The sequence below is a fragment of the Microtus oregoni genome, unplaced genomic scaffold (assembly GCF_018167655.1).
Source record: "Microtus oregoni isolate MIOR12 unplaced genomic scaffold, Mior012 000012F_ref0000307, whole genome shotgun sequence".
Classification (NCBI taxonomy): Eukaryota; Metazoa; Chordata; class Mammalia; order Rodentia; family Cricetidae; genus Microtus; species Microtus oregoni.
In genome coordinates this window covers 2,541,024-2,568,408 of record NW_024543071.1, presented here as the reverse complement: position 1 = coordinate 2,568,408, position 27,385 = coordinate 2,541,024, and the positions used below count along the sequence as shown (strand labels likewise).

The 27,385-nt window shown below is 42.9% G+C and overlaps 1 protein-coding gene across 1 annotated transcript; it reads left to right on the top strand.

The window, feature by feature from the left end:
* The first annotated feature begins 5,500 nt into the window (after window positions 1-5,500).
* LOC121454067 (pancreatic triacylglycerol lipase-like) lies at window positions 5,501-27,297 on the top strand. Its single transcript, XM_041661276.1, has 12 exons — window positions 5,501-5,684; window positions 6,738-6,892; window positions 9,740-9,862; window positions 10,814-10,948; window positions 15,861-15,972; window positions 17,451-17,570; window positions 17,683-17,802; window positions 18,553-18,671; window positions 21,293-21,422; window positions 22,789-22,897; window positions 23,461-23,625; window positions 26,839-27,297. The coding sequence occupies exons 1-12, from the start codon at window positions 5,501-5,503 to the stop codon at window positions 26,900-26,902; spliced, it is 1,536 nt and encodes a 511-aa protein (XP_041517210.1). The 3' UTR covers window positions 26,903-27,297.
* The last annotated feature ends 88 nt before the right edge of the window (window positions 27,298-27,385 follow it).

Below are 27,385 nucleotides of genomic sequence, written 5' to 3'. Positions count from 1 at the left end.
TTGTTGTTATCAAAGCTATATAGCTGGATTGCCTGCAAGGAGGTTTACAGTCACCCTGCTTTGACTTCCTGGATGCTAGGACTGTAAAGGAACGCCAGAGCACACAGCTCTGACTATTTTTTTTGTATCCACTGTGAATAGGATAGTTTTCTTAGGTTCCTCTTCAAATAGTTCATTTCTAGTGTGTGAAAATGCTAGCTTTTAAAATGTTAATTTTTTATACCTCAAAGTTTTACTGGTTCTTTATTAATTTTCATAGGAGCTTTTTGTGCTTCATGCAGCATTTTTCTGTGTGGAAGATGATGTCATCTATAAACAGGACAGTCTGGCCTCTCCCTTTCTACCCTGGACACATACTATTTCTTTACAATGCTGTTTCATGGGACACAGAAAAGTAGTTATGAGGATGGTTTATAGTAATAAATGTCTACATTAGGGGCTGGAGAGATGGCTCACTGGTTAAGAGTGTTGGGAGCAGTGAGACCGCAGATCCTGAATTTCTTGTAAACAACTTGTTTCCCCCTGATCTGAGTGCCTACAGCTGCTCTGAGCAGGAGACCTTCAGGAGTTCCTGATGGGAGGGGAGTGGTTTCTGGTGGGTTTGGCTGGGGCGTGGCTATCTCTATATAATCTGCCCCTGAACACAATAAGGGGGGCATTCTTGGGGAATTCAAGGATGACCTGTGTCGCTGTCTCTCTGTCTGTGTGTCTCTGTGTATTTTAACCTCCAGCCCCTTGCCCGAAGCTCAGTAACTGGGTGCCAGCACACAGAGCACAGATGCAGGGGAGGGGGGAGGGGGCGGTGCGCAACAAAGAGCACTGGCTGGCTGCTCTTCCAGAGGTCCTGAGTCCAATTCCCAGCAACCACATGGTGGCTCACAACCATCTGTAATGATATCTGGAGCCCTCTTCTGGCGTGTGGGTATACATGGAGGCAGAATATTGTATACATAATAAATAAATATGAAAAATCTTTAAAAAAATAAATGTCTACATTTAAAAAGGAAGTATCATGGACAAGAGACTACACCAAAAAGAAACTAGAAAGTCAAGAACATCACAAGCCCCAAATTATTAGAAGGATGGAAATAGTAGGATAAAGGAAGGAATGAGTGAAACAGAGAATAAAAAATACATTAGATCAATAATACGAGGAACTGCTTTATGAAGTAAAAATGAAATCAATAGAACTTTGTTTAGGATAAGACAAATTGAAACAGGAGATGTTTCAACTGGTGACAAGGACGGAAATACAAAGCATTACAAGAGACTACTGGAACAAGGACAGACCAAAACTCGCGTAATCTAGGGTAAATGATCAGCGTTGGGCACATACAACTTGCCAAGACTGAGCAATAAAGAAATAGAACATTTGAGCACTGGTGAGTCAGGATACTGAATTAATAGTAAAATAGAAGAAGGTCCAGCCAAAGGAAAGCCTAAGACCACTTGGGTTCGGTGACGAGACATTCAAACTAGCCTCTAGGCCAGCAGTTCTTAACCTGTGGGTCACAACCCCTTTGGAAAACTTCTATCTCCAAAAAATTTACTTTACAATTCATAACAGTAGTAAAATTACAGTTATGAAGTAGCAACAAAATAATTTTACAGTTAAGGATAACCCCACGTGAGGAACTGCATTATAGGGTCGCAGCGTTAGGAAGGTTAAGAACCCCTGCTTTAGGCGAACCTGTGAGAGCGTTTCTGGAAGGGCTAACGAACACATTCCCTCAACGAAAGCAGTACTTTCCGGCATGGGTCCAAATTATGTCATGGTTTTGCTGTTTGTTGTTGTTGGAGGAGCTAGGCATTGGAGTGTGTGCAGTCCACCCCTGAAATGCCTCACCCGATGACATTCCCAAAGTGTCTTGTATTATATCCTTTGTGAGCAGTACTTACCAAGAAAACACAGACTGAGGGAAGGGGACTAGAATTAAGTAACAGGACCATCTACATGGCATATCTGGCTGTCTGGCGGTGTATATAGGACAGACGAGGGAGCAGCCAGGAAACCATTGCCACATGGCCCAGCGAGACGGTTCAGTGGGGAAAGGGGCTTGCTGCCAAGTGTGAGAATCTGAGTCTGGTCCCTATAATCTACGTGGTGAAAGAGAGGATGCTTTGCCCACCTACTTCTACATGTGTGCTGTGGTGTGCAAACACCATCACATGTACATGATGAAACATGTACAGATGAAACAAATATACTCTTAAAAAGTAGATGTGTTTTCAAACATAAACAACATCTGTGAGCATCTTTAGTAGAAAGGGATTATGACATTTCATTTAACCCCCCAAAATATACCTATGCTTTCAAAATTATCATCTACAAGGTTTTGGAGAAGAAACACATTTCTTCCCATGGAAATTACCATAGTGTCTTAAAATATGTAAACATGTCCTAGATATATCAGAGAAATGTTTGTGAAATATCACACATGTTCCAGGTTTATCCTCATGATTATGTTTTTGCATGCATGTATGCCTTTTATGTACATGGGTGTATACATGGTTTAAAATGCTGTGACTCTAGACACCAGACACGGAATGTCAGGGCTCTGCTCTGAGTATGCACGACTCCTTGTTTGAATGACTAAGACACTGATGATTTTAATTCATTTTTCAGAAATGCAACATGCATTTTTTGGTGCTGGCAAGTAAAAAATAAGTGTGGCTTTTTTTTTTTTTTGGAAAACGATTGTGATGGCCTAGACAAGAAATAATTGCCGCATTCAATAGAGATTTTATTTACTAATATTGCACTTGAGCAGTAAAGAGGAATCTCTTTGATTGTAACAAAACTGAAGTCTCAAAAAATGTGCAAATTTGCCTCCTATTCTAAACCACCTCTGTGCGCACTCCTGACGGCTCTTCAGATGAACGCTGTACCAATGCAATGTAGAGATCACAGGGCTTCTACATGCTGATACCGCAGGACAGCTGGAGTTAGTGGGAGGGATGGGAGCCTTTATACTGAACTCCACAATCATCGGAGGAAAACATACCCCACACAGAAATGGACTGGATTTGATGTAAAAATACGTATGCACAGAAACATTAGTAAAATTTAGGCATGCTAATTTTTCTCTCTTACAGGTTTGATACTGAATCAGGGTGGAGGGTTGACTGCCATTTCACCTTCTGGGACTGAAGTCTCGTGTTTAGTGAGGTGATACTCTGAAGGCACAAAGCACTTACTACTCTCTGGAGCCCTAGAATTTTCTTTTCAGGGAACTTTGGAATCTGAAGTCAGCATGCCTTCCTTCCCATGGACAGCCTTGGCAATGGCAGGCTAGATAAGGGGTGGGGCTCAGGAAGGCTCTCTGGAGACCGGGTAAATGACACCCAGGTTGGCACTAGTGTAGTCATCTGACCACACAGGTGTCTCGAGGCCTTTCTTTCCCTCACCTGACCTTTGGTATCACAAAGCTACCAGAACCAGGGTGTTGCATAAGGGAAGCCCTATCTCCTCTGCAAACAGAGTTATTTGATTAGAAACTCCATGACAGACCAGACTAGACATTGGTTTCTATGGGACATGTTCAACATACAGTCACCATGAATAAACACTACGGAGCACAAAGCTTTGGCCCTAAGCTCTTTGGGGAAGGTTTGTGTTTCAGTTCGGACTTTGTTTAATCGAGCAAATGACTATTAAGAGAACATTCGGAGTTGTTTGTTGTCAGATGGTGTAGGCAGTTGTTACTGCAGGCAGTTTGCAAAGCACATGGCTTTCCGGGTTCATTCTCTCTTAGTTTGCTCATTTATTCGACAGCATTCAGCTACCTGCTCAGGTGTGGCAAAAATGTTCCAGAAAATTCCATCCCTCTGTCTTTGTGGCCTGTGACTCAGTGTGGAATGTCTTAAGTGAGAAACATGCTAAGGGGAGGCCTGTTAAAATCCTTAAGGCTGGAGAAGTTGCTTTGAGGGAGAAGAGGGGACAGGCTGAGAGGAGGACTGGCTGGGGATGTGCCAACACTGCTTTCATGGAATTCTGCCCCTGCATTGTTTTCGTGTTTCCTTTGCCAAACTTTCTAGGTATACACACACACACACACACACACACACACACACACACACACACACTAAAATAAATCTTTATAGGCCCTGGAGAGATGGCTCAGGTATTAAGAGTGTTGACTTCTCTTCTAGGGGACCCACGTTCAGTCCCACTACCTACATGATGGTTAACAACAACCTATAAGTTTCAGAGGATCTGATGCCTTCTTCTGGCCTCCATAGACACTGCATACATGTGGTGCACAGACATACATGTGGGCCAAACACGCATACACATAAAATAAAAATAAACAAATCTTAGAAGAAATTTGATTTGGTTTTAACCAACTGCCCCAAACTGAAAACATCCCAGACGTCTTCTCTCAGATTTCTTCTTAGCATAAGTTTCCAAAACACTTTCCCCACAGCTTTTTATTTTTTCTCTTTGTCTTAATCATTCTTCTATTGCTGTGAAGAGACGCCAGGACAACTCTTACAAAAGGAGGTATTTAATTGGGGCGGCTTACCATTTCAGAGGTATAGGTCCATTATCATCATGGCAGGGAGCATGGAGCCGAGAGTTCTACATCCTGATTCCCTGGCCAAGGAGATGGGGATCAACCATCACTCTTATTTATAACTGCCTTCAATGATTGGCTCACTGACCAATCCTCTGTGCTCTTAGCAATATATACAATTCCTTTCAATTCTCATTTGTTCCTTGTACAAGATATTCTTGAGAAATAATTGAGTAGTTTGGACTGTCAACAGAAGCCTTCCCTTGCTTTTCTAAGGAGAATTGCTTTCTTATGATGGCCTCTCCTTTTCTGTGTTTGGGAGGAGGAAAAGGTACCAGAAAAGCCACGTGTGCTGGTTCATGTGGTCATTCAAGTCTGCACGTCAAACTGTACACTAAGAAGTAGATGTGAGCCTACAGTAAAAGACAAATCCTGTGTGTTCTTTATCATGGGCAGAACCTAAGCTCCAAAGGTCAGATATGTGTGTGTGGGGTCAGTAATGCCAATGGAAGCAGCAAGTCTAGAAAGGGGTCTTTGTAAAGGTTCAAAAAGATGTTCTGGGGGTAAGAGGTGGGAAGACAGGAGAGCACATGAAATGCTAAAGTAGAAGTTGGAAAAGGAAGGGAAATGGGAGGCGTGGGAGAGCAGGAGCTACCAAAGCAAAGCACATGCGTAAATAAAGTAGTAAGCTAACTTTCAAATATAATTAGTTCTTTTTTTTTAAGATGGTGGTTCTGGGTGGTTCATGAGCACACCAGTCAAGAACATTCCACATCAAGCACTTTCTCATCTTCCCACGAACACCTTGGAACACAACCTACTCTAACAACCCAGGCTTATCTGTGATTAAAATTAGAAATATGTCCTTGGAACCTCTCCCTTCTCCTGCCGCTTTTCCATGACACTGCTTAGAAAGATAAGGCTCTCCTATAAGAGGACATCTCAGCTTTCCCCTGTTGTCCGTGGAACCTGACGGATCCGCCATGGTGAGTCAGGAACACGAGTTTGAGACTGATTCGTTAGATTGCCCCCATTTCCCCACAAGTCTGAGTGAAAGTGATTATGTCAATGTTTTGAAACCTGAGTTCTCCAGACTCAGCCATGTTTTCACTTCTGTGCAGATGCTGCCGCTGTGGACGTTCGCTGTGCTCCTGGGAGCAGTAGCTGGTAAGCAAAGATGTGTGGAGACGGGAGAGGCTCACTGTGCGGTTCTTCCCCGATGACCATGACAGCTAGGTTCAGGCCATGATGAGGATGAGGAGTCAAGTGAGTTTGATGGAATAAGAACACAAGCACTTAGGTTATGTTGCGGGATAAAACCCCCATGACCTGTCCAAATGGATCACAAACACACAAGTAAATCAGATGAGCATAAATGGGTAATATATTCATTTTTAATCTTTCTCAAAAATATTTGGATAAACAATTGAATTTTAACATTAAAATTTATGATCAAAGACCCAACTTGCATTCTAACTTGCATTCAAGGAAAGGGGCTCAAATTCTCTTTTCATCAACTAACTCTATGACTCTAAGAATAATCCATAATCCTTACCCCTTCTGAGCTTTGGTATCTTGTTATGTGAAACATAGATAATGAAATCTCTCAGCATTAGAGCTATGCTTAAGATAAAAGAATCGTCTTGTCCAGAGTAAGATTTAGAGAAAGCATCCCCCACAGCTCCCGTTTCTCTTACTCTGTCGTCAATCTGGTCTTAGTACTGCTCTAGACCCCTCTAGACCAGCAAGTCAGCCTACAGCTGTGTTACACCCTAGATGGTTTGTCTGTGAGTGCTTTCTTCATCGCAAGACCTAGATTAGTCCTCAAACATTTCAGCCAAGATGGAGACACTCAGTTTGGTTCTTGCTCGGAACTTAGCGTCAAATGGTGGCTACTGAGAATTTAGAGCCAACATACACACAGTGCCCATCAGGAACTGGGGCCCAAGGCACCTCTGTTTCTGGGCATCAGTGGTCAAACAATTGGGTTGAGAAGTTGAAATGAGTCCCTCGTTGGGAGCACCATGGTCCCAGATGTGAGGCTGTTTGCAGCAGAGGCACTGTCCCCTTAGGCTGTTCATGAGTGTGCGCAGTGGGGCATTTGGGGAAGCAGAGGAAGAAAATCTGCCACAAGATGAAACTTAACTCATATTTTACCTGAGAGACTATTAAAAGAACATTCTGGCTAAACTAACTACTTGACACACTGGGTGACTTTAGGACGAGAAGTCTGCTATGATAGACTCGGCTGCTTCACTGACGATTCTCCATATGGAGGGACTTTGGAAAGACCTCTCAAAGTGTTACCCTGGTCTCCGAACCTTGTCAACACCCGCTTCCTCCTGTACACTAACGAGAACCCCAACAGTTACCAAGTAAGAGATTTCCTGCATCTTTAGGACTTGAGTCCAACTCTTTGTAATAGCAGATTTTATTTAGATGTGTTCTGTGCTTCCATAGAGAGTACTACAGTGAATTATTTAGAATTTGATGGTTGCCTGGCTCACAGATGTAGAAGGGGACTCTAGGATCAAAGGTGTAGACCCTCAAAGCCCCTGGCTGAGGGATTCCACAGCATGGTACAGTGAGTGGTACAGTGAGCCGTGCCACGTGGAGGGAAAGCGTGGGAGAGATGAGGAAGGGTAGAGAGGCATCTCCTAAGGAGCTCTACTCCTACAATAACCACCCCACTCTTACAAAGCTAGCAACTACCTACTCATGAAAGCAGAGTCCTCACGACCTAACCACCCATGAAGAGCCCTCATTCTTAACATCATGTCAGTGATAATTAAATTTTCAGCGTTTTAGAGGTGACATTAAAAGCCTCCTATATCAATAATTCCATCCTAACTTCCCCAAATCCACATCCTTCCATACACAACATATTTTTCTCCCCAGTAGCCACATCTTAACACATCACTGCAAACCTTCAGTCCTGAAGCTCAAAGCTTTGTCAGGACCAGATGTAGATAAGACCCAAGGCATGACTCATCCTCAGACAGTCCTGAGTCCGTGTGAGTAGAACAAGATGTCTGCTTTCAGAATATACTTATGGTACAGGCATAGAGCAGACATTTCTGTTCCAGATGGAAGAAACGTCCCAGAAAAGAGTATCCACCTCCAAGTAAATGCAAACCAAGCAGGGATAATAGCATTAAACTCAAAAATAACTTTTTGTTTTACAAACAACCTCCAGAATATCACTGTTTTGAGGGCTCGGTCCACACAGCAGCTCTCAGAGGCTTGACCCTCACACCTACAGAGTGTCTGAGCTGATTCCAGCATGCTGCCAGTGCTGAGGGCTCGGGGACCCCACCAGGCACTGCCCTAGTGGTTCCCTGTAGGGTTCTACCTCATCTCATAGTCTGGCTCTGTCTCCAGGCTATCCACAAATGTCTTGCACATCCAGATGAAAGTTGATGCCTCCCAGCCCTTGCATTCTGCAGGCCTGAGTAGAATAACGCATATATCCCAGATGTACTGGGTGTTTCCTCTAGCGGGGTGGCCTGAATCACACTTGAGCCCTCTGAGACTGAGCACAGCTTCTATCAGCAGGAGCATGGATAATGGTCCAGGTCTACCCTTTATGGAGATCTTGTTCTAGGAAAGGAGACACAGCCTCCAAGATCTTGGGACTCTTTCTGCTGCCATGCTAATGCATGTCACCTGGCTTCCCCTTTGAAAAGCTGTCACTGGCTTAAGCCTGCCCTGCTCTGCTAAAGCCACCGTTTCACTCCTTACATGCCCAGGATGCCAGTTTTCCAGACTCTCTCTTTTGCTTCTCTTTCTGTTATAACTTACACCTTGAAATAATTTTTCTTCCACCTGCCTATACAGTGAAAAGTATCCACACAGAAGCCTGAATACTTTGCTTCCTTGGTATCTCATCTGCCAAATAGTCTTGCACTTTTAAGTTCTGTGTTTTATAAAGTCCTCAAACATGAACACCATTCAGCTAAGTTCTTTGTAACTATAAAATGAAAATGGCCTTTTCTGCCTTCTGCTCTTCAGTTCTATTCGATGCCTCATGAAAATGACCTTTCGGTCCACTTTTCTATCCGCACACTGATCGTAATCACTTTAGAAGTCTTTGAAAATAATCATAAACAATCATATCTCCACCACGGCCATTACCTTCTTTCAGAATCCTCCCTAATCCTGTCCTGGTGGTCGGTCCACTCATGGAGAGTGCTCCCTAATCCTGTCCTGGTGGTCGGTCCACTCATGGAGAGTGCTCGCTAACACTGCTCGATGTTCCATTCATGCTAAAATGGGATTATTCTGAGTTTGCTCCTCTGTACCAAGTACTCTGCACTGTCTATTAAAGCAGAACCCACATCTGGGGGTGTTTATTATGACAGCCCTACTCCTGGGACCAATTTCCTGTCTTAGTCATTTTTGGAAGGGGAAGGAGAGTGGTTTAATAGTATCATTAATTTGGTAAATTATAAAATATATACATTCATTTGCATCAAAGTCTGGGGTCTAGGGCTTTTAAAATTCACAGTGTAACCTGGTGAAAGTCTTCCTGTTGTATCATGAAATAGAAGGAGGAGGGAGTGAGGGAGGGGGAGGGAAGGATGGGAAGAAATGGGGTGACGTATCCTTTTATCAGGAGCTCAGCCCCACAATAACTAAACAACCCTACAAAGTTCACATCGTTTCACTCAAAAGAGCCGTGTGGTTGCCTGAGGGCTCTGCCTCATCCAGCTATCACCGTGGCAAGGGAAGGTCGCGTTTCGAAAGGAATATTTACACCATAGTAGAAAACACATACTCTAGTCTTCTCGGGATGATTAGTCAGATGGTGAAACCTACGCCTTCATAGACTTCCAGGGAACGTCTACTTTTTTAACATGTAAACATTTATAAATGTTTTTAATGCTGCTATTAGCTTTCATATTGTTTCATATTTCCTATTATTATATATAGCACATATATAGCACCTATATCCTGAGCATCTAGATTCATGGCATATGCACGTGTGAGTATATACACCATACAGACACACGCTCTCATTATGTGCAGAAAAGATGCTCATCATCAATTATTATAAAGGCTATATGATCTCAAAGCTGCACAGTGTTGGGGTTGACTTTTAGGTGGTTCTGTAGTTTAGCTATAACGTGAGAATTCTTATTTCTAAGGATCTCAAATCCCAATAGTCCCTGCCTACCCACCACTTACTAGAAGAACTTGACCTCAAATACTTTGGCTAACAGGTGATTACCGCAGATGCATCAAAAATCAGGAGCTCCAATTTCAAAACAAACAGAAAAACCCACTTAGTCGTTCATGGATTCACAGACAAGGGGGAAGACAACTGGCTGTCGGATATCTGCAAGGTGAGGGCGGGAACTCTCCCTGAGATGGGCAGTCGCAGAAGCAAACTGCCCCTGTACCTGCGAGGAACGGTCGCCACAGCACAGGGAGGCCTCTGAGGCCTGCTGAGCCTGGACTGTCACGGGAGAGGGAGGCGGTGGTGGTGGTGGATGCAGCAGCTCTGGGGCAATGGGGACCATGAAGTTGGTGGGTGGCCTTTGATGACACAAATGGGGACATTTCTGGCTTTAACAGGAGAAGCTGCCACAAGTGCTTCCCAGTCAATCACAGAGCCCTTGTTCTCTGGCCTTAAATTTCCACATGAAGAGCTAAGGGACTCCATTCACTCAAACTCCTTTTGGTTTTCACTAGGTGCCCTGAGGTCCTCTGGTAGCCATTTTTAGCAATACTGTGAGGGTTTTCATGTCTGGCTTTGATGTTTTTGTGGAAATGATTCTACTTTGTTTCATCTTTGGCTGTGTTCCCAGTCATAATGGACACTGAAAAGAGAAAACCAAATAGAATAAATTTCCTTAGTAATGAAGGAACATTATTGCTGATTCAGTTATCCATGGACTCTGGTAGACATACAGCATCTGGTGCTCTCCTGTGGAAGAGTTTTCTAGTAAGGCACAGTGGACTTCTAAGACATGGGCGTGCTCTAATGAGGTAAATCACTGTGCCACGTCTACATTTTTAAAATAATAAAAAAAAAGTCTATGCATCTGCTGCAGTTGAAATACCAAGAATGCAGTTCCCACAGGGGCCATGCCTCAGTCTGGCTCAGTGCTAGATTTGAGGAAGAATTCTATATCCATTACCAACTAAGTGTTCTGGTCATAACTTTTGGACTAAAAGATGTTTTGCATGACCTTGTTCAGGTCGAGGAGAGCGTTTACTTGGTCTTTGAGTGTGTTAGTAACCAATCGAGGTCCTGGATTGTTTACATCCTTCTTGTGTGCCTTTCCTGCCAGAACATACTCCAAGTGGAAAATGCAAACTGCATCTGTGTGGACTGGAAAGGCGGCTCTCGAACTGGGTACACTCAGGCTACACAGAACGTGCAAATCGTCGGTGCGGAGATCGCGTATTTGGTTAAGGCCCTCCAGGTGAGTGCTTTCTGCTTCCTGAAAAAGCCAGGCCCATTGCTTCCCTCAACTCTCTTACCAAAAGAAAACTCTAGACATGAGCATTTATTTTATGTTTCAACATATTTAGCTGATATATAAAAATCGAATTTGTATTTGATGAGCACCATGTAGCGTTTTCATGCAATTTATACTTTGTCGTGTTCAAATCAGGATAAATACATGGGTCCAAAGGTGAAGTCATCTGTTATCATGCCTAGTTTTGGAAATTTATTTACATTTTGTATTCTCCACTCACTTCACTGTACAATACCACCGCAGAGGTTCTTATTGGCTTATTGCTTAGTGTCCATTGATGGGCCATTTCCCACTTCTCTCTACTGTTAGGCTTCCTAGCCTCTAGCAATCACAATCCCACCCCCTCAGTTTCTACAAGATCATCATTCTTCTGGCCCACCATTGGTGAGATCATGTGGAATCTATCTTTCTATGCCTGACTTGGCATGGCTCTATCTGTGTTCTTGCAAATGACAGAATGTCACCCTTGTCGTGACAAGTCATAGTCTATTGTGTATACATGCCATACACACCATGTTTTTTATTTATCCGTCAGTTGATGGACACTTAGGATGCTTCCATTTCTTGACTGTTATGAATAATGCTTCATGAACATTAGAAGTGCAGGCGTCTTTCCCCATGCTCAGCAGTAGGGTTGTTGGGTCATGTGATATTTCTGTTTCACTTTCTGAGGACTCTCCAAGGTGCTTTCCACAATGATCATGCCATCAGTCTCCCTCTGTAGTGTACGAGGGTTCTTTTCCTATACACTCTTGACAGCATGGACTATCTTTAGTTTTTCTCCCACTAACTAGTCTCTTTTATTTTTAAAGTTTAATTTATTTATTACATATGAAGTGTTTTGCCTGCATATATGCCTACAAGCCAGAAGAGGGCACTAGATCTCATTACAAATGGTTGTGAGTCACTATGTCATTGCTGGGAGTTGAACTCAGGACCTCCAGAAGAGCAGCCTGTGCTCTTAACCTCTGAGACATCTCTGCAGCCACCACCCCCCAACTAGCTATTTTTACTGGAGTTAGGTGATAGCTCACCATAGTCTTGATTTGTATTTTGCTGACAAGAGATGATGTAGAACACTTTTTCATATGGCCGTTGGCTATCTATACCTCTTTTAAGAAATATCTGTTTTGGTATATTGCCCATTTATGAAATCAGACCATTCCTATTTTTGCTATTGAATTATTTGAGCACCTTTTCTTCATTGGCTATTATCTTCTGGTTGATTTTGCAGTTTGTAAATAATTTCTCTCATTCTGTAGGTCTCTTCACAATGTGCCAGGGAGAGACTTTTAAACTTGATATAACCCATTTGTCACTTTTGCTTTTGCTTTCTGTGATTTGGGGGCCATCTCAAAAGTAGTTCTTGCTCAGACCACTACCCTGAAGCTAGTACAACAATTGACGAAGACATTCCTGTGCTGAGACATGCCCTTCCACCGGGTTGGAAACAAAGATGCAAAGCTATCTAGATTTGGGTTCACCTACAAACCTCTTCTCAGAAAGTTGTTTATTTATGTATTTATTTAAGAGAGTTTGCATAAACAGTGTGGAGGTTGTTTCTAGTGTATTTTAACAAATTCAATTTGTTCTGGTTTTATTGGTTATTAGCATGATAGTGCTGATCTCAAGATTAAGCTAGCTGCATATTTTAGAAAAGCACAAAGATTTGAAGCTAACCTGACTGGGTAACCTAAAACAGAAAATGTTAAACTTGATTTATTGGTTCTTTCGCTGTACATTTCTAGTTCAATTCTGGCTTCATTGTCTCTGGGTAACAAACATCATTTACTTGTTTTCATTTTTATCACGATGGAGCAAAAGACAGACCGATTTTTACCAGCTTAAAGTCTAAATTCATTTCCATTTTTATTGTAATAGTCTGAAAATTGAAAATAAAATTATTTGAGAGGGCAGAATGTCTAAAATTGCAGTTTAGAGAAGTTCTCTGTGTGGACCTGAATTCTGCAATAGTTGACAATGTGCTACTGGAGACACTGTTCTGTGGGGCAGCTTTTCTAGGCTGAATCTGCCTACCTCAGTTCTCACTTAGTTACTTAGGCTAAGTCTAGGAACCAAGTTAAGATGATATGGATTGATGGGAGAAATATCTGTAATTTTTATTAGTTTTTGCATGTACTTGGAGTCACAAGAGAAAAGATTGAAATAGATAGCAAAATAATAGAAAACTTTCACGATATTTTAACAAAGTATGAAAATTTTTGTGAAGAAATAGCAAGACAGAAGGATCTTGGGCAGGGGTGGTAAATTCTGGAAGGACCAGGAAGAGCTGTATGGAGGGTGGTAAGGCCGGTAAGGATGGGGTGACCTTAGCCAATTTGCACATCTCCCCTACAGCATGAATTTGGGGTCCCTGGTGATTTGTACAAGGACAACATCTTTCACAGGAACTTCTAAGGGCAGCATAGGATATCCCCATGAACAAGGACCTCAGATGCTTGTGTCAAAGAGGTTATTTGGCATGGCAGCATACCTCAGTTTTGAGTCCCGAAGCTTTATCTTCAGAATGTTTTGCTACTAAAGGCCTACTTGGCAACTCTTTGGAGAGTTGAGTTCAAGGTCACGAAATGAGATTCACCAAAAGAAAGGAGGGGCATAGACTGAACAAGGAGAAGAGAAGGAATCCTAGTACAACCTTCCACATGTAACTGATCTCTTGGCCCTCAGACCCAGCAGGTCAATTCAGCAATGCGGCCAAGCTTCTCTTGGGAGGTGGAGCTTCAGGCTGACTCATTATCATTGGGTCTCTGTGTGGTACCAACACCAAGATTGCAAATAAATGACATTCCTATGGAAACAAAATAAATACAAAAGCTAATAATGAGAGAAGCATTTAAGTCACTTCCTGAATTTGAAGGGTAGCCAGATGATAATTTTTTTGAGGTGCTGGGTTCAAAACATCTCCAGCTGAAGCAATGGTGGATCAGAGAAACCTAATAGATTCAATTTCTAACTTAAATACCACCTAGCTTCCATTTCCAGGGCTTCAAGAAAAACACCGTTGGTTGATTTCCAACCACGATCCCAAGTCAGAAAACCATGAAGAAAATGGAATGTTAGTTTATGACATGCAATCAGGTATTAGAAGAAAGTTAGAGAATTCGGAATTTAATCTAGTTTATGGCTAAATAATGAAATCTAAAAACAAACCAAAACATCACCCAACACTGAGCTAGAATGTAATATCTATGTGTTACAGGCATAGATATTACATATTACATTTATTCTAATATTACATATTAGAATTTTTTTCTAAGCATGCTTCCCCTACTTAGCAAAGAATCATAGTGAGACTCATTTGTTGTCAAAACAAGATTAGTCTTGTTATACTTGGCTTCATTATTTGATAAATACATAGGAAACAACAACTGACTCTTTCTAAACTGTTCATTGGAATTTTATTATGTCTGTGCACACTTTGTATGTGTGGTCTCCTCAGAAGCTAGAAGCTGAGTCCCATGGGATGGGAGGTATAGGTGGCTATAGGTCACCATGTTCATCCCAGGTATCTGGAAGGACAAAAGTGTTATTATCCACTGAGCCATCTCTTCAGGCCCTTGTCAGAATTTTTTTAGAAGAAATCTTATTTTTGACATTAAAAGGCTTTTAAGACTAGGAAGCTAAGTGAAGCTCCCAGTGCTGAAGTACACTGAATGAGGTTGTCTCTCTTCAAGGTCTCTGCCATAACTTTAAGATCCTGGGCTATCCAGGACGTGGCCTTTGATTTGCCTTGATGCTAGAAACACTATAGTGGAAATATGTATTCAAGATTCCTGGGCAGCTTTTCCTAAGAGCAGTGAGCATTCTCATAGAATCCATAAAGCCATCAATGGCCATGTCAGGAAATCTGTATTCTGGTTAAGGCCTTTGTCACATTACCATTGTTACAAAATTTGTCCTATTTCAAGGATAACAGATTCTTAATGAACTTACACAAATAACTGTGTTACCATAGAAACAAGAATTTGCACAAAATAGTGTCTGAACCACGGAGGGATCAGTTAACAGGAAAAAAATTGTTTTATTGTTGTTCACATAATATTCTTTACCAAAATTGCTATAGGATATAGATAACATTAAAAGCTTTCAATTAGAAAATCAAAATATAAAAAGCATCAATAATGCTTCCAAAATGCTTCATTGAAAAGTCATTTTTCATCTGTCTCAGACCATATAAGCCATTAAGTTTCCTGCTTTGTGTGGAAGTAGAAGTATCTAGACCCTCTTTGGAATTTTGGAAATTCTTAGAAAATACCATATGATATTAAAGTTTCTCCATAAGCCTATTTTTAAAAGCACTTGTTCAGTTTTTTTTCCATAAATTTCCAAAGCCTTCAGAGAAGAACTGGCATCACACAGCAAATGTCTGTAGAGAAGTGTACTCAGTACAAAAGCATGGCCACCAAAGAAACATGTCTTTCCAGGGGTGGGTGCATGCCTTATATGCAGAGACAGGTGAGAAAGACACACACATGGAGGGGAGAGAGACTCACAGAGGAGAGAGAGAGGCAGGAGAGAGATACACAGAGGGGAAAGAGACACACAGAGAGGGGGGAGAGACACACACAGAGGAGAGAGGGAGAGGGACAGGAAAGACACACAGAGAGCAGAGAGAGACACAGAGAGAAGGAGAGAGACGCAGAGGGGAGACAGTGGCAGGAGAGAGAGACACAGAGAGGGAAGAGAGAGACAGGAAAGACACACAGAGAGCAGAGAAAAACACAGAGGTGAGAGAGAAGCAGGAGACAGAGACACACAAGAGAGAAGAGAGGCAGGAGAAACCCAGAGCGACAGACATCTTAAATAACAGTCTGATTGCTTCCCTCCCTGACAGTCCGACTTTGGCTATTCTCCATCCAGCGTTCACATCATCGGCCACAGTCTGGGCTCCCATGTTGCTGGCGAAGCTGGAAAGAGGTTGAATGGGGCCATTGGACGAATCACAGGTTGGTAGCAACAACAGAAGCTGCAATATCAGAGCACATGTGGCCTCTGTGAGACCCAAAAGGAAGGCCAGGAGGGGAATCTGGAGCAGAGTCCTCTCCAGCTAGGGTGGCATGATCAGAAGTCAGGCTGGGTGACTTTGTGATTGACATTGGATCTTGGGTTGCAGTATCCTCTTTCAAATACACAGGTACCGCACCAAGAGTGAGGCTCACGGAGCAGAGCCATTGTTCCATTATGTCTTCCATGCTCAGATCTTCACGAAAGATGAGGTTCCCAAACAGAATAAATGTCACAGGCAGTGGAGTCTAACCCGTCACTAACATACATGAAGCTCCCTGAATTCTGTTTCAGTACGGACGGATGATGACCTTGAGTCTCGTCAATGGCAAAGCAGAGCCCCAGGGAAGGGACCACCCCGTCTCTTCTGGGTGCTTATAACTGTATGTAAAGGGCCTTTGGTGCGAGTTGACTATTGAGGTGACCTCATGAGAAAGACATCATGCTGGATCCAAGACATGGCCACAACAGGGGACAACTGATTTCCTCCTCTGCCTTCCAACTTTCTGTGTTGGCCTGGCAATTCTTTTGAAAACTTGTAAAGTGTGTGTGTGTGTGTGTGTGTGTGTGTGTGTGTGTGTGTTTGTATGAATCATCCATGTTTGTTCAAAGACCAGATATGTTTGGTGTCTTCTCTCCCCGACCCCATAAGATAAGGTTTCATTATGCATCCTTGACTGGCCTGGAAATTGCTAGATAGACCAGGATGGTGGGGAACACACAGAAATCTGCCTGCCTCTGTTGCCAGAGTGCTGGGATTGAAGGCATATGCTATTATAGTTTTAGAGACAGGAGGTCACCAATTGGCTAGACTGGATAGCTGATGAGCTCTGGGGATCCTTTGGCCTTCATACCCCCTGTCCTGGGGTTATAGAAATGGGGTGCTGCCCCTGACTTTTATGTGGATGTTGGGGAGCATAACTCATGCTTAAATGACCAAGATTTCATTTTCTGAACCATCTCCTTGGCCCCTCTCATTTTTTATACGTGGAAAAAGTTAGTTACATTAAATTGATGGGTGTTATGTCAAATTTCTATTAATTTGATAAAAAAAGAAATTCTTCCAGAATGTTCTTTCCTATTGCTCAGTGAGGAGCTATGACATTCTGGGAGCTTACAGTCTGTTGGGAGCTTTATAGTCCATTGTCTCTCATGGTCAACCGCTTCTCTGCTGCCAGGGACCAGGATTCTGTCCGGACTAAACATCCTTAAGTAGAGACAAATTCACTTCCAAACAAATAGAAAACAAGCTAAAGGCAGCTTCCTCTTCAGAAGGCTGTGGGTGAGGAAGATGTGGTCTCTTTCTCCCATGGGTAATTTGGGATTACAGCCAGTGCTTACGTTACAGTCTGGAACTAATGAAGAAAGTTGGGTGTGCTTGAAAACCAACACAATTTACAACACAGCGTATTTGCTTTAGGACTGGACCCAGCTGAACCCTACTTTCAGAATACACCCGAAGTTGTCCGACTGGACCCTAGTGATGCCCAGTTTGTGGATGCCATTCACACAGATGCTGCCCCCATGATTCCCAACATGGGTGAGTTCTAAAACATGCCTGCCCAGATGTTGGGCAGATGCCTTACATTAGTCAACTATGTCTTAAGGCATCAATAAGTAACATGAACCTCTCCTTTTAAAAATTTCTTCAGGATTAGGAATGAGCCAAACAGTGGGTCACTTAGATTTCTTCCCAAATGGAGGAAAGGAGATGCCCGGCTGCCAGAAGAATGTGCTCTCTCAGATTGTTGACATGGATGGAATCTGGGAAGGTAAACTCATCATGGAGACCGAGATTTTTCACCAGGGGACAGACAACTGTGGTCCACGTTGTTAGACTTGCTGGTACCATGTGCTATGCCGCCTCTAATTTTATACAACAGAGGCCTCTAACTACATCCCTTAGATACAGGCTTCCACAGGGACAAGCCGGCATCAGGGACTTTGAGAAATATAGTTATTATCAGTAAGTATCTCAAGAGCCTGACTCAGGGGGGTTGGAGTGACTTAATGGGTAAGCACACATATTGCTCTTGCAGAGGACCTGTGTTCAGTTCCCAGCACCCACACCACTGATGCTCACAACCATCTCTAACTCCAGGTCCAGGGGTATCAGGGGTATCCATAACCTCTGACCTCCACCACTCATTTCTCTCTCTCTCTCTCTCTCTCTCTCTCTCTCTCTCTCTCTCTCTCACGCACACACACACACACACACACACACACAATTTAAAAAGTAACAAAAAATTTAAACATTTTCTAAAGAACCTAATTCAGGGAACATGTTTCTAAACTACCTTTATGTCTATCCAGACCTTTACTTTCCCATTTTATGTAACAACATTCAATTATTTGAATATTAAGTAGTGCTGATCTTCAGAGTGCATGTCATGAATACTCTTCATAAATTGTTTTATGCATCACACCCTTTAGAGAAGCCTAGTTCATGCCCTATATCTTCATCCAAGTGGTAATTTTTAGAAAAACAAAATCTGTCATTGATATCATGTCTGACTTTACAGGGAGTCGTGACTTTGTGGCCTGTAATCATTTGAGAAGTTACAAGTATTATACAGACAGCATTGTCAACCCCACTGGCTTCGCTGGGTTCTCTTGCGCCTCGTACAATGATTTCACATCGGTAAGCAGCTTTCAATGAAAGGCCAGTGTGGTTCACTGCCCGTGACGTCACTCAGTGCATGCTGTGCTATCATATTATACCCACCCTTAATGATAGGGATACACACCTTGAAGTGATCAAGGACTTCAGAGAATTCAGCTCAAAGATGCCATGTCCTGTGTACATGACAGGTATGAGCATTTGTTTTAGAAGTCATCCTAAGTAAAGGAAAGAGCCTGCAGACATTTGAGCTGTGTTGACAGCACATGATGAGCATGGAAAATTATCTTTGACTCCTGACTTTTTAAATTGTGAAGTTATGGCCATGCGGAGATTCTTGGAATAGTTGGTGTCATCAAATCTTGGTCGTTTTTTTTAACTTATTATTTAGATACCAAGGTTGGATTCTTACCTGTTCTAGAATGTGCCAAGCCTAGTTTGCCTGGGTGCTACTAGTGAGATTGACTTTTCTTCCCACACTATTTTTTTTTCAAATAAATATCTCTAACCTGTGTAATTTAATAAAGAAAACTTTAAGTGGGTGTACCAAAGATCAAGGCAGTCAAAATGACCAAGAGGTGTAGCCTGGTGGTCAAAGAAGAGATGAAATTTAGCTCTCGCTGTTCAATGACTGAAGAGCTCCAGAAGGCGTATCACTTAGTCCCTCCTTTTGAGACATTCCTTCATCTGCATATGCAAATAATAATGGCAATCTCAACATATTGGAGAGGAATGCTAATGAGATGATTTATTTTAATGACCCTCAAGCAGAAGTGGTGGTAAATGATGGCCCAGGAAATGCTGGTTATCATGAGAAAATGGTGCTGATTCTAATTCACAGTATAAGTACGGTAAGGACATACAGAGACTGGAAACACTCTTCTGATACCCGAGGACGGACAAGAGAACACAGACGAGTAAAATCTTGGGCGTTACTGGTTAGTGCAGGGGCAGATCCAATAGCATAACAGCCCTTTCAGAGGCCACTGGGCACTTACATAAAATAATGTCTGTGTCTCACAGATGTCTCTGCATCTAAGAGGTTGGTACGGGGTCACATCACTGTAGTGGTGACTTAGTGTGTGATCTATATAGACAGTGACCTTGGGTACACAGTAGAACATCGGTACACGGTCTCTTGGCAACTTTGGGCTCTGAGCCATATCCCTGTCTGTTTTGTCTTTATGCTCTTGGCGGTTGGAGATGAAGTCTAGCACCTGCCTACTCTTCTGGCTCTGTAAATTCCCTCAGGGACTGTCCACAGAGGCTTGGGTGATGTTAAGGGGAAAGAGAGGGATGGAGGAAGAGAACGGATTGCTTGCTGCATGTATTTTCTGCATATTCAGATAATGACGTGAAGAACATCTACTCCAGCAGACATCAGAGTGGGTCCGCTGGAGCATGATTTCAGGGTCCTCAGCAGTCACAAGACTGTTTATGATTAGAAAATCAGCGGGCTTCTATGCCGCGCACCGCGCCCCAGTGTCTGCGCTCTGTGCGCTGGCACCCAGTTACCGAGCTTCGGGCAAGGGGCTGGAGGTTGAGAACTCAGACGCAGAGACAGACTGACACACGCAGCTCCAAAACGCTGGTTCAGAAAGCTCGTCTTTATTAACACCACGTAGAGTTAAATACACTGCAGTTAATGGTCAACAGGTGATCCTTTGATCCTCTAACTAGGCACAGCTTCTAGTAACTTATATTAGAAGGTTCTAGGAGGGAAGAGCAGCTGAAGGCCAGGACTCATTAATCCCAACACTTCTACAACTCCCTGGTCTTACACAGACCTACTTAGGCCAAATGCTGGGTCTAATCAGGATATACTTCTCAGTAAATGACCTTCTTTCTGCAGGTCAGCAAGTTCAAAGCATGGCTCACAGAACGTAAGACGAAGACTGGGCCACAAATGGGGGCACTACCGCCACTTACCCTTCTTTCAAGTGCATTTAGCCACTTCACAGTGGTACAGTCCCCGCTTTGCTTCTGACCCAGAGTCTCTATGAGCCCCATCATCATGTCTCGATTCAATTCTCCATGTGGCTTTCCTGAGGAGAAGCCTTCTGTGGAGGTGTGGAGGGGAGCAGGGCTGCTTATGTCTCCCAGACTGCCCCCCCCCCATCTCTTTTACTATAAACTCTTGTCGCAACAGGGGAGGACATTTTCTTCTTTCTGCTTCAGTCACCAGACACCTGGTTAAGCTTTAATGGTTAACTCTGTGATTTTTCTCTAGATGTCAGGGGGAATTTGAAAACGTGAGTTTGCAGTCACATACTAAGTGAATGCCATGGGAGCGGAGGAGTCCTCGGGCTCTCTGAAGTCACTGATTGTCACTGCCCACTCTTGCTATGCAATTTTCCAAAATAGATTCTAGTCTTTGAGGATGCCGCTCCTGCTTAGCATGCTCCAAATCTTGAGTCCCACAACAAAGGTGTGGGCTGTATCTTGTGTACAAACATAATGAATGAATTATGAAGTTCTAACAATTCTTTAGACAGATGGATGTCTTAGGGCAAAGGGGCTAAGCTGGAGACGCAAAAGAGAAGATAAATGCAGGCAAGTCAGAATGCTTCCATTGTAACGAGATGGGCAAGATGGCTCACTAGTAAGGACAGAGCAACCTCACTCATTGTTTGCTTCCCCAGGACAAGTGCTTCCCCTGCCCGAGTGGAGGATGCCCACAGATGGGCCACTACGCTGACAGATACTCTGGGAGAACAAGCGGAGTCGGCCGGACGTTCTACCTGAACACTGGCGATGCCAGTAATTTTGCTCGTATGTTTCTACTTTATTTCCCTTACACTCCAAGTACAAAGTATTTTCCCGTGTTCACTGATAATGGGTGAAACTGATTTCCATGTGGAAACTTTAAACATGGCTCCATGAAGGCATAAATCGCAAAATAGTCCCATACCAGTAGGGAATTATGATTAATAAAAGGGTTATTTATTTAAAGGGAAAACTTACAGATCACTGTCCTAGACAACAGCCCTCTGTAGCTGGAAGCAAAGCCCGAAGAGAGAGAGAGAGAGAGATAGAGAGAGAGAGAACACACACACACACACACACACACACACACACACACACACACACACGCACACACACACGCACGCACGCACGCACGCACGCACGCACGCGCGCGCTGCTTTTTAAAGCCAAAGAGACCACGCCCAAGTGGGCTGGTATCTTAAAGGCTATTGGCTGAAGGAGTGGAAGGAGCTCCCACTGTGGTCTGAGTAGCAAGGCCGAGAATACCACCTGGGCTTCTCACAAAACAAAAACAAACCACATTTTATCATGGAGCTGAACTCAGAAGGCTTCCTTGGCTCCATTCTCTTGTACTCAGGCATAGGTTTTGTTGAACAGAATTTTGAGATTTTGTACCAGAAGACAGTAGTCTCTAAGACAGCTGGGATAGTTCCGATTGGCAGAGCAGAGACGTGTTTAGGACAGTAGACCCATGGGAGCTGGCCATGGGGGTGTGGAATGGTGAGGTACAGGGACAGACTGGTTTCTTCTCTGTATGATGGAGGAAGACAATTACTTGGATGGGTGTGGGTGGGGTTAACATCCCTATGAAACTAAAGACAAAATGTATTCTTCCTCCAGTTTGACAGACTAACAGTTTATGACAGATTATTAGTACCAAGGCAACCTTCTTTTGATTCTCTAAATTGGTTTATTTCTAAGGCTAATGAAAAATACATTTATAGAATTTAAAAAAATAAATACAGATTGCTTAGAAACATGGCAGGACTCTAAAACTTGGTGAACAATAAAAATACAGCAAAATGACCCATTCTACTATTTTCTGATGCTTCTTAAGGGAGGGTTCTTAGAACATTGAACAACGAATTGCCACATTACGAAACTGAAAGACAAATATATTTCCTAGTCCTTTGACTTGCAAACTAAAGTATCTATGAACTTCAGAAGTTTCTACACAACTCCCTCTTATCAGGGTTAAGACTATGACATCAGTAAGTTTGCTAATACTGTGTGTAAAATTTCCAAAACTCTAATGCAGTAGGCTCTAAGGATCTAAATTAATCATTTATTATTAGTTATTAATTTATTAATTAATCTGGTTTCACTGTGTCTTTTCTCCAATTGATATTCTGTGACAATTTTGCTCCCAAAGGCTGGAGGTACCAGGTGACTGTCACCCTGTCTGGACAGAGAGTCACAGGACACATACTGGTCTCCCTGTTTGGAAATGGCGGGAACTCAAAGCAGTATGAGATTTTCAAGTGAGTAGAATATTATCTGCTCTTCTTCACTGTTACACTGCATATGAGTTTGGCTCTTCATAACCACACGGCGGTATCATCACATATAGCATGGAGGGAATACTTTTCATACTTACATCTTAACACATTTCAGAAGTCTACTCCTACCTATTTCTCTGCTCTATCTCTACAATCCCTTTTGCGTACTCTGATGCCTGATGCCTGAGTCATAAGTGGTAAGTAATTCTGTCCCTTGAAAAAAGCTGAGGCAAATGTGGTAAATGAATTATATCATAATATAATGTGATATATTGTGCAAAATCACATTTCCAGTTTGATGAAAGCTAGAGTGATTCTTGAAGTAATTGAAATTGTCAACAGCAAAAGCTATCATCTGGCATACACGTGTGAACATATTAAATACAGTAGAATGGCAAATGCCTATCACCAACTCAACCCAAGAAACAGTCTGAGCTGTTAGAAACTCATACATACGCAAACGCATCACACATGTGTTTATGTGCAAATGTATGCATGTGTTTCTTGTGCTGCGTATTATTGCTTTCACTTTCCTCACTCCCCAGGGGCTCTCTCCAATCTGGAAAGACTCTTACCAGTGAGATCGACTCTACCGTGGACGTCGGGGATGTGCAGAAGGTTAAATTTATTTGGTACAACAATGTGATCAACCCAACTCTACCCAAAGTGGGGGCATCGAGGATCACGGTGGAAAGAAATGATGGCAGAGTGTAAGCGATAAGAAACGGGCAGGGAAGGGTCACGGGGCATCCATCACTCTCTTCTTTGAGACTACATCGCCTACAGAGTCACATGCCCCAGACAGGTCTACTTCCTAAGACCTCGTGTGTCTTTAGGAGACAGTGTCAGATATTAGGAGTGCCACTTTGATAGACCAGGGAGAAGAATGTTTCCTTTACCACACAGGCTTAGACTATGTGTGACTCGTGTGTGTGTGTGTGTGTGTGTGTGTGTGTGTGTGTTGTCCTCTAAATTTCAAGGGTTTACCAAATTGTCACGTCAGTTGTTTGGGAACTCATTAATTTATTAAGGAATAGAAATATGCATCAGGCTCTCAAAGTTTCAGTCAGAGAGTTAAGGGTAAGAAGACAACTAGATTTCAAAGCGCAGCCTGCTAGAGAGGCATGAAGGGAGGATAGTCCAGGGGATTCTAGGCTATTCTAAAGACAGTTAATGCTAAGTAGGACACATACTTAACACACAAATACTTTTCAGAGATGAGAATGAAATCCTCTCCAAACTACCAGCGCTTAGACAATGCTTCAGCAGTAAGTCAGCACCACACAAAATGCTAGCAAACCTTCAAACACATTATTCTAGCAGGAAATGAATCTATAGAAAGGAATCGTGAATAACAAATAAAAAAGTAATTATTTCAAAAATACATGATATTTTAGACATTCTTAAAATCCCTTTTAAGCAATTGACTACTGAGAAATAATATTTTGGGGTTTATATGATAGCTTTATATGCTAGGTTTAAGTGAAAGATGGCAATAATCTTGGAGGGCCATCACCCCGTAGGCGAGCTACTATAGTATCATTTGGAGATTTACTATGATAAGTTAAAAAAAAGTGTGCTTTTAATTTTGAGGCAATAAGTAAATCAACAAATTGGGGGGAAAAGGAACTTGGTGTTTTGGAGTATGACATGAAAATGGGGAAAGGGAAGTAAAGACTGTAGAGCAATAGCAAACACGGAATGAAAATGCCATAACCACTTTGGAAGCCAAGTTGGCCAAGTCTTAAAAACCCAGGCTTACACCAATCTGCAATACAGCCACAGAACTCTTAGGTTCAATAACTTTCCTCACTCAAAAATATTAAACGGAAATTCCAGAGCTGAAAATACCTACAATTTAAATCGCATGCTCTTCTGAATAGTGTCACCAAAGCTCACACTGCCCCCACTTCATCCCAGTGCATGAGCCATCAGCTGTTCTGGGGTAGCCATGGGCATACACCACCCGTTCATGTAAGTCCCCGAGTAGCCCTCACGGCCATCAGATTGTCAGCTGTTCTGGGGTAGCCATGGGCATACACCACCCGTTCATGTAAGTCTCCGAGTAGCCCTCACGGCCATCAGATTGTCTGCTGTTCTGGGGTAGCCATGGGCATACACCACCCGTTCATGTAAGTCTCCGAGTAGCCCTCACGGCCATCAGATTGTCTGCTGTTCTGGGGTAGCCATGGGCATACACCACCCGTTCATGTAAGTCTCCGAGTAGCCCTCACGGCCATCAGATTGTCTGCTGTTCTGGGGTAGCCATGGGCATACACCACCCGTTCATGTTAGTCTCCGAGTAGCCCTCACGGCCATCAGATTGTCAGCTGTTCTGGGGTAGCCATGGGCATACACCACCCGTTCATGTAAGTCTCCGAGTAGCCCTCACGGCCATCAGATTGTCTGCTGTTCTGGGGTAGCCATGGGCATACACCACCCGTTCATGTAAGTCTCCGAGTAGCCCTCACGGCCATCAGATTATCAGCTGCATTACAGGCTGGGGCTCAAGTTTTTATTATTTTGTTTAATATCAGCTCCAGAACAGGGCAGTTATACTTTCATTACAGCACCATGTATCACTCAAATTACTTACTGTAATTATGTATGTATGAGGGAAACGTGTGTGTCATGGTGTATGTGCAGTTCAGAGGGTAACACACAGGATTCTGTTCTTTCCTTCTGCCGCATAGGTCCCAGTGCTCAAACTCAGGGGTTCAGATTTAGCAGCAAGTACCTTGACCCTGAGTCTTCTAACCTCTAAATTTACTTTTCATTATTTCTTAAATTTATTTTGATTTTCTGTGTCTGAGTGCTGTATGTGTATATGTGGACACCAGAAGAGGGTGTTGGATCTCGTGAAATAGGAATTAAAGATGGCTGTGAGCTTCCGTATGGGTGCTGGGGATCAAACCCTGGTCCCCTGCAAGAGTATCTGAGTGCTCTTTACTGCTGAACCATCTTGGCAGCCCTTCAAAAAAATAGTTTTTATTTCTAGGATATCCTCCCTGCCCCTCCACATGGTCTCTTTTCTCTCCCTAAAGAGTCCCCACTTCTCCTTTTCTAACACAGATTCCATTGGAGAAACATCTAAATTTAAATGTTCAGAATTTATTCTATATCAATCAGTGCTCAATAAAGCGATCATAATAAATGTGTCTGCCTTTGGGGTAATTCCCACAGTTACCCCCATTTTACAAATAACCGCACACAACTTCAATGCCAGAATTCACACGAAGTTTAACTGCAGCAATCTCATTAAACGTGACCAAATTACGACACTTCAGTATGTCTATATTTACTTACATAGAGATATTACGTAGCCTTCATTAATATTGGTTCTTAACCTTTATCCTGACATTTGCAAAGCTGCCAGACCATGGAGGGGGAGCAACATGAAGAGGGAAAAAGTGGGTTTTCTGAATACTTTCTAAAGGCCATGCACTTTACACATGCTAATATACTTTATTAGAGTAAATTAAACCCAAAGTGTCACAGGTATTGCTTACAGAGAAATTCAGTTATTGCAGTTCAATGTTGAATTAAAATAAGAACGGCGAGCTAGCATAAGATCTCATGGGCTTCCTGTAGGGCTCCTGCTGTGTGCTGTTCTCTGCTCTTGCTTAGTTGCTTTGGTTGACCGAGTGCTCAGTGTTTAACAGACTAGTTAACTATTTAATATATTTAAAGAGCTTTTCTTGCTCTTTAGGGCTCCAACGGTAGCATCTCCTTTTTTCTATTTGTACAACTGTAAAACAAGCTCGGATGGGAGGATTCTGTACTTCAAAGTCAGTGGCCAGCCTCAACTGTAGAGTGTGCACCTCGCTCAGACTCAAGGAGAGCTATAGGGGTCCCCACACCTGTCACGATGGCACCAGCTGTGTGCCAGGAAGAAGTGACTTCTTGGCGTTTTCTCTCCCCAGATTCAACTTCTGCAGTTCCAAAACCGTGAGGGAGGACGTCCTGCTCACCCTGGAGGCATGTTAAGAGCTTGCTGACGGGATCACTGCATCTGGCTGCTGATAAAATCCAGCAGCGAAGCAATCCATATGTCTCTTGTGTCTTTCGCTGTCAGTTCCCCTAAGCACAGGGACACCCTTTTAATGTGCTAGTTACAGTCCCACATCTTCAGCTGGTGTGAATGGTTACATTCTGATGCATACCGTGTGGCAGTCACACTTGGGAACATTACATACCTCTACAAAATCCTCAGACGGAAGTGGGTATCCTGTCTCTACAAGTCCTCAGACTGAATGCCTTGATCTCCTAACTCCTCCCTCCTTATATTCATCTCTCTGCCCAGCCATATCCCTTCCTGTCTCTACCTACCTAGTGCTGGGATTAAAGGCGTGTGACTCCTAAGGTCTGGGATTAAAGGTGTGAGCCACCACTGCCTGGCTCTGTTTCTCTTTTATATTGGATCTCAGTGTGGGTGTTGGGAACTGAGATCCCTATTCTCTGGGAGAGCAG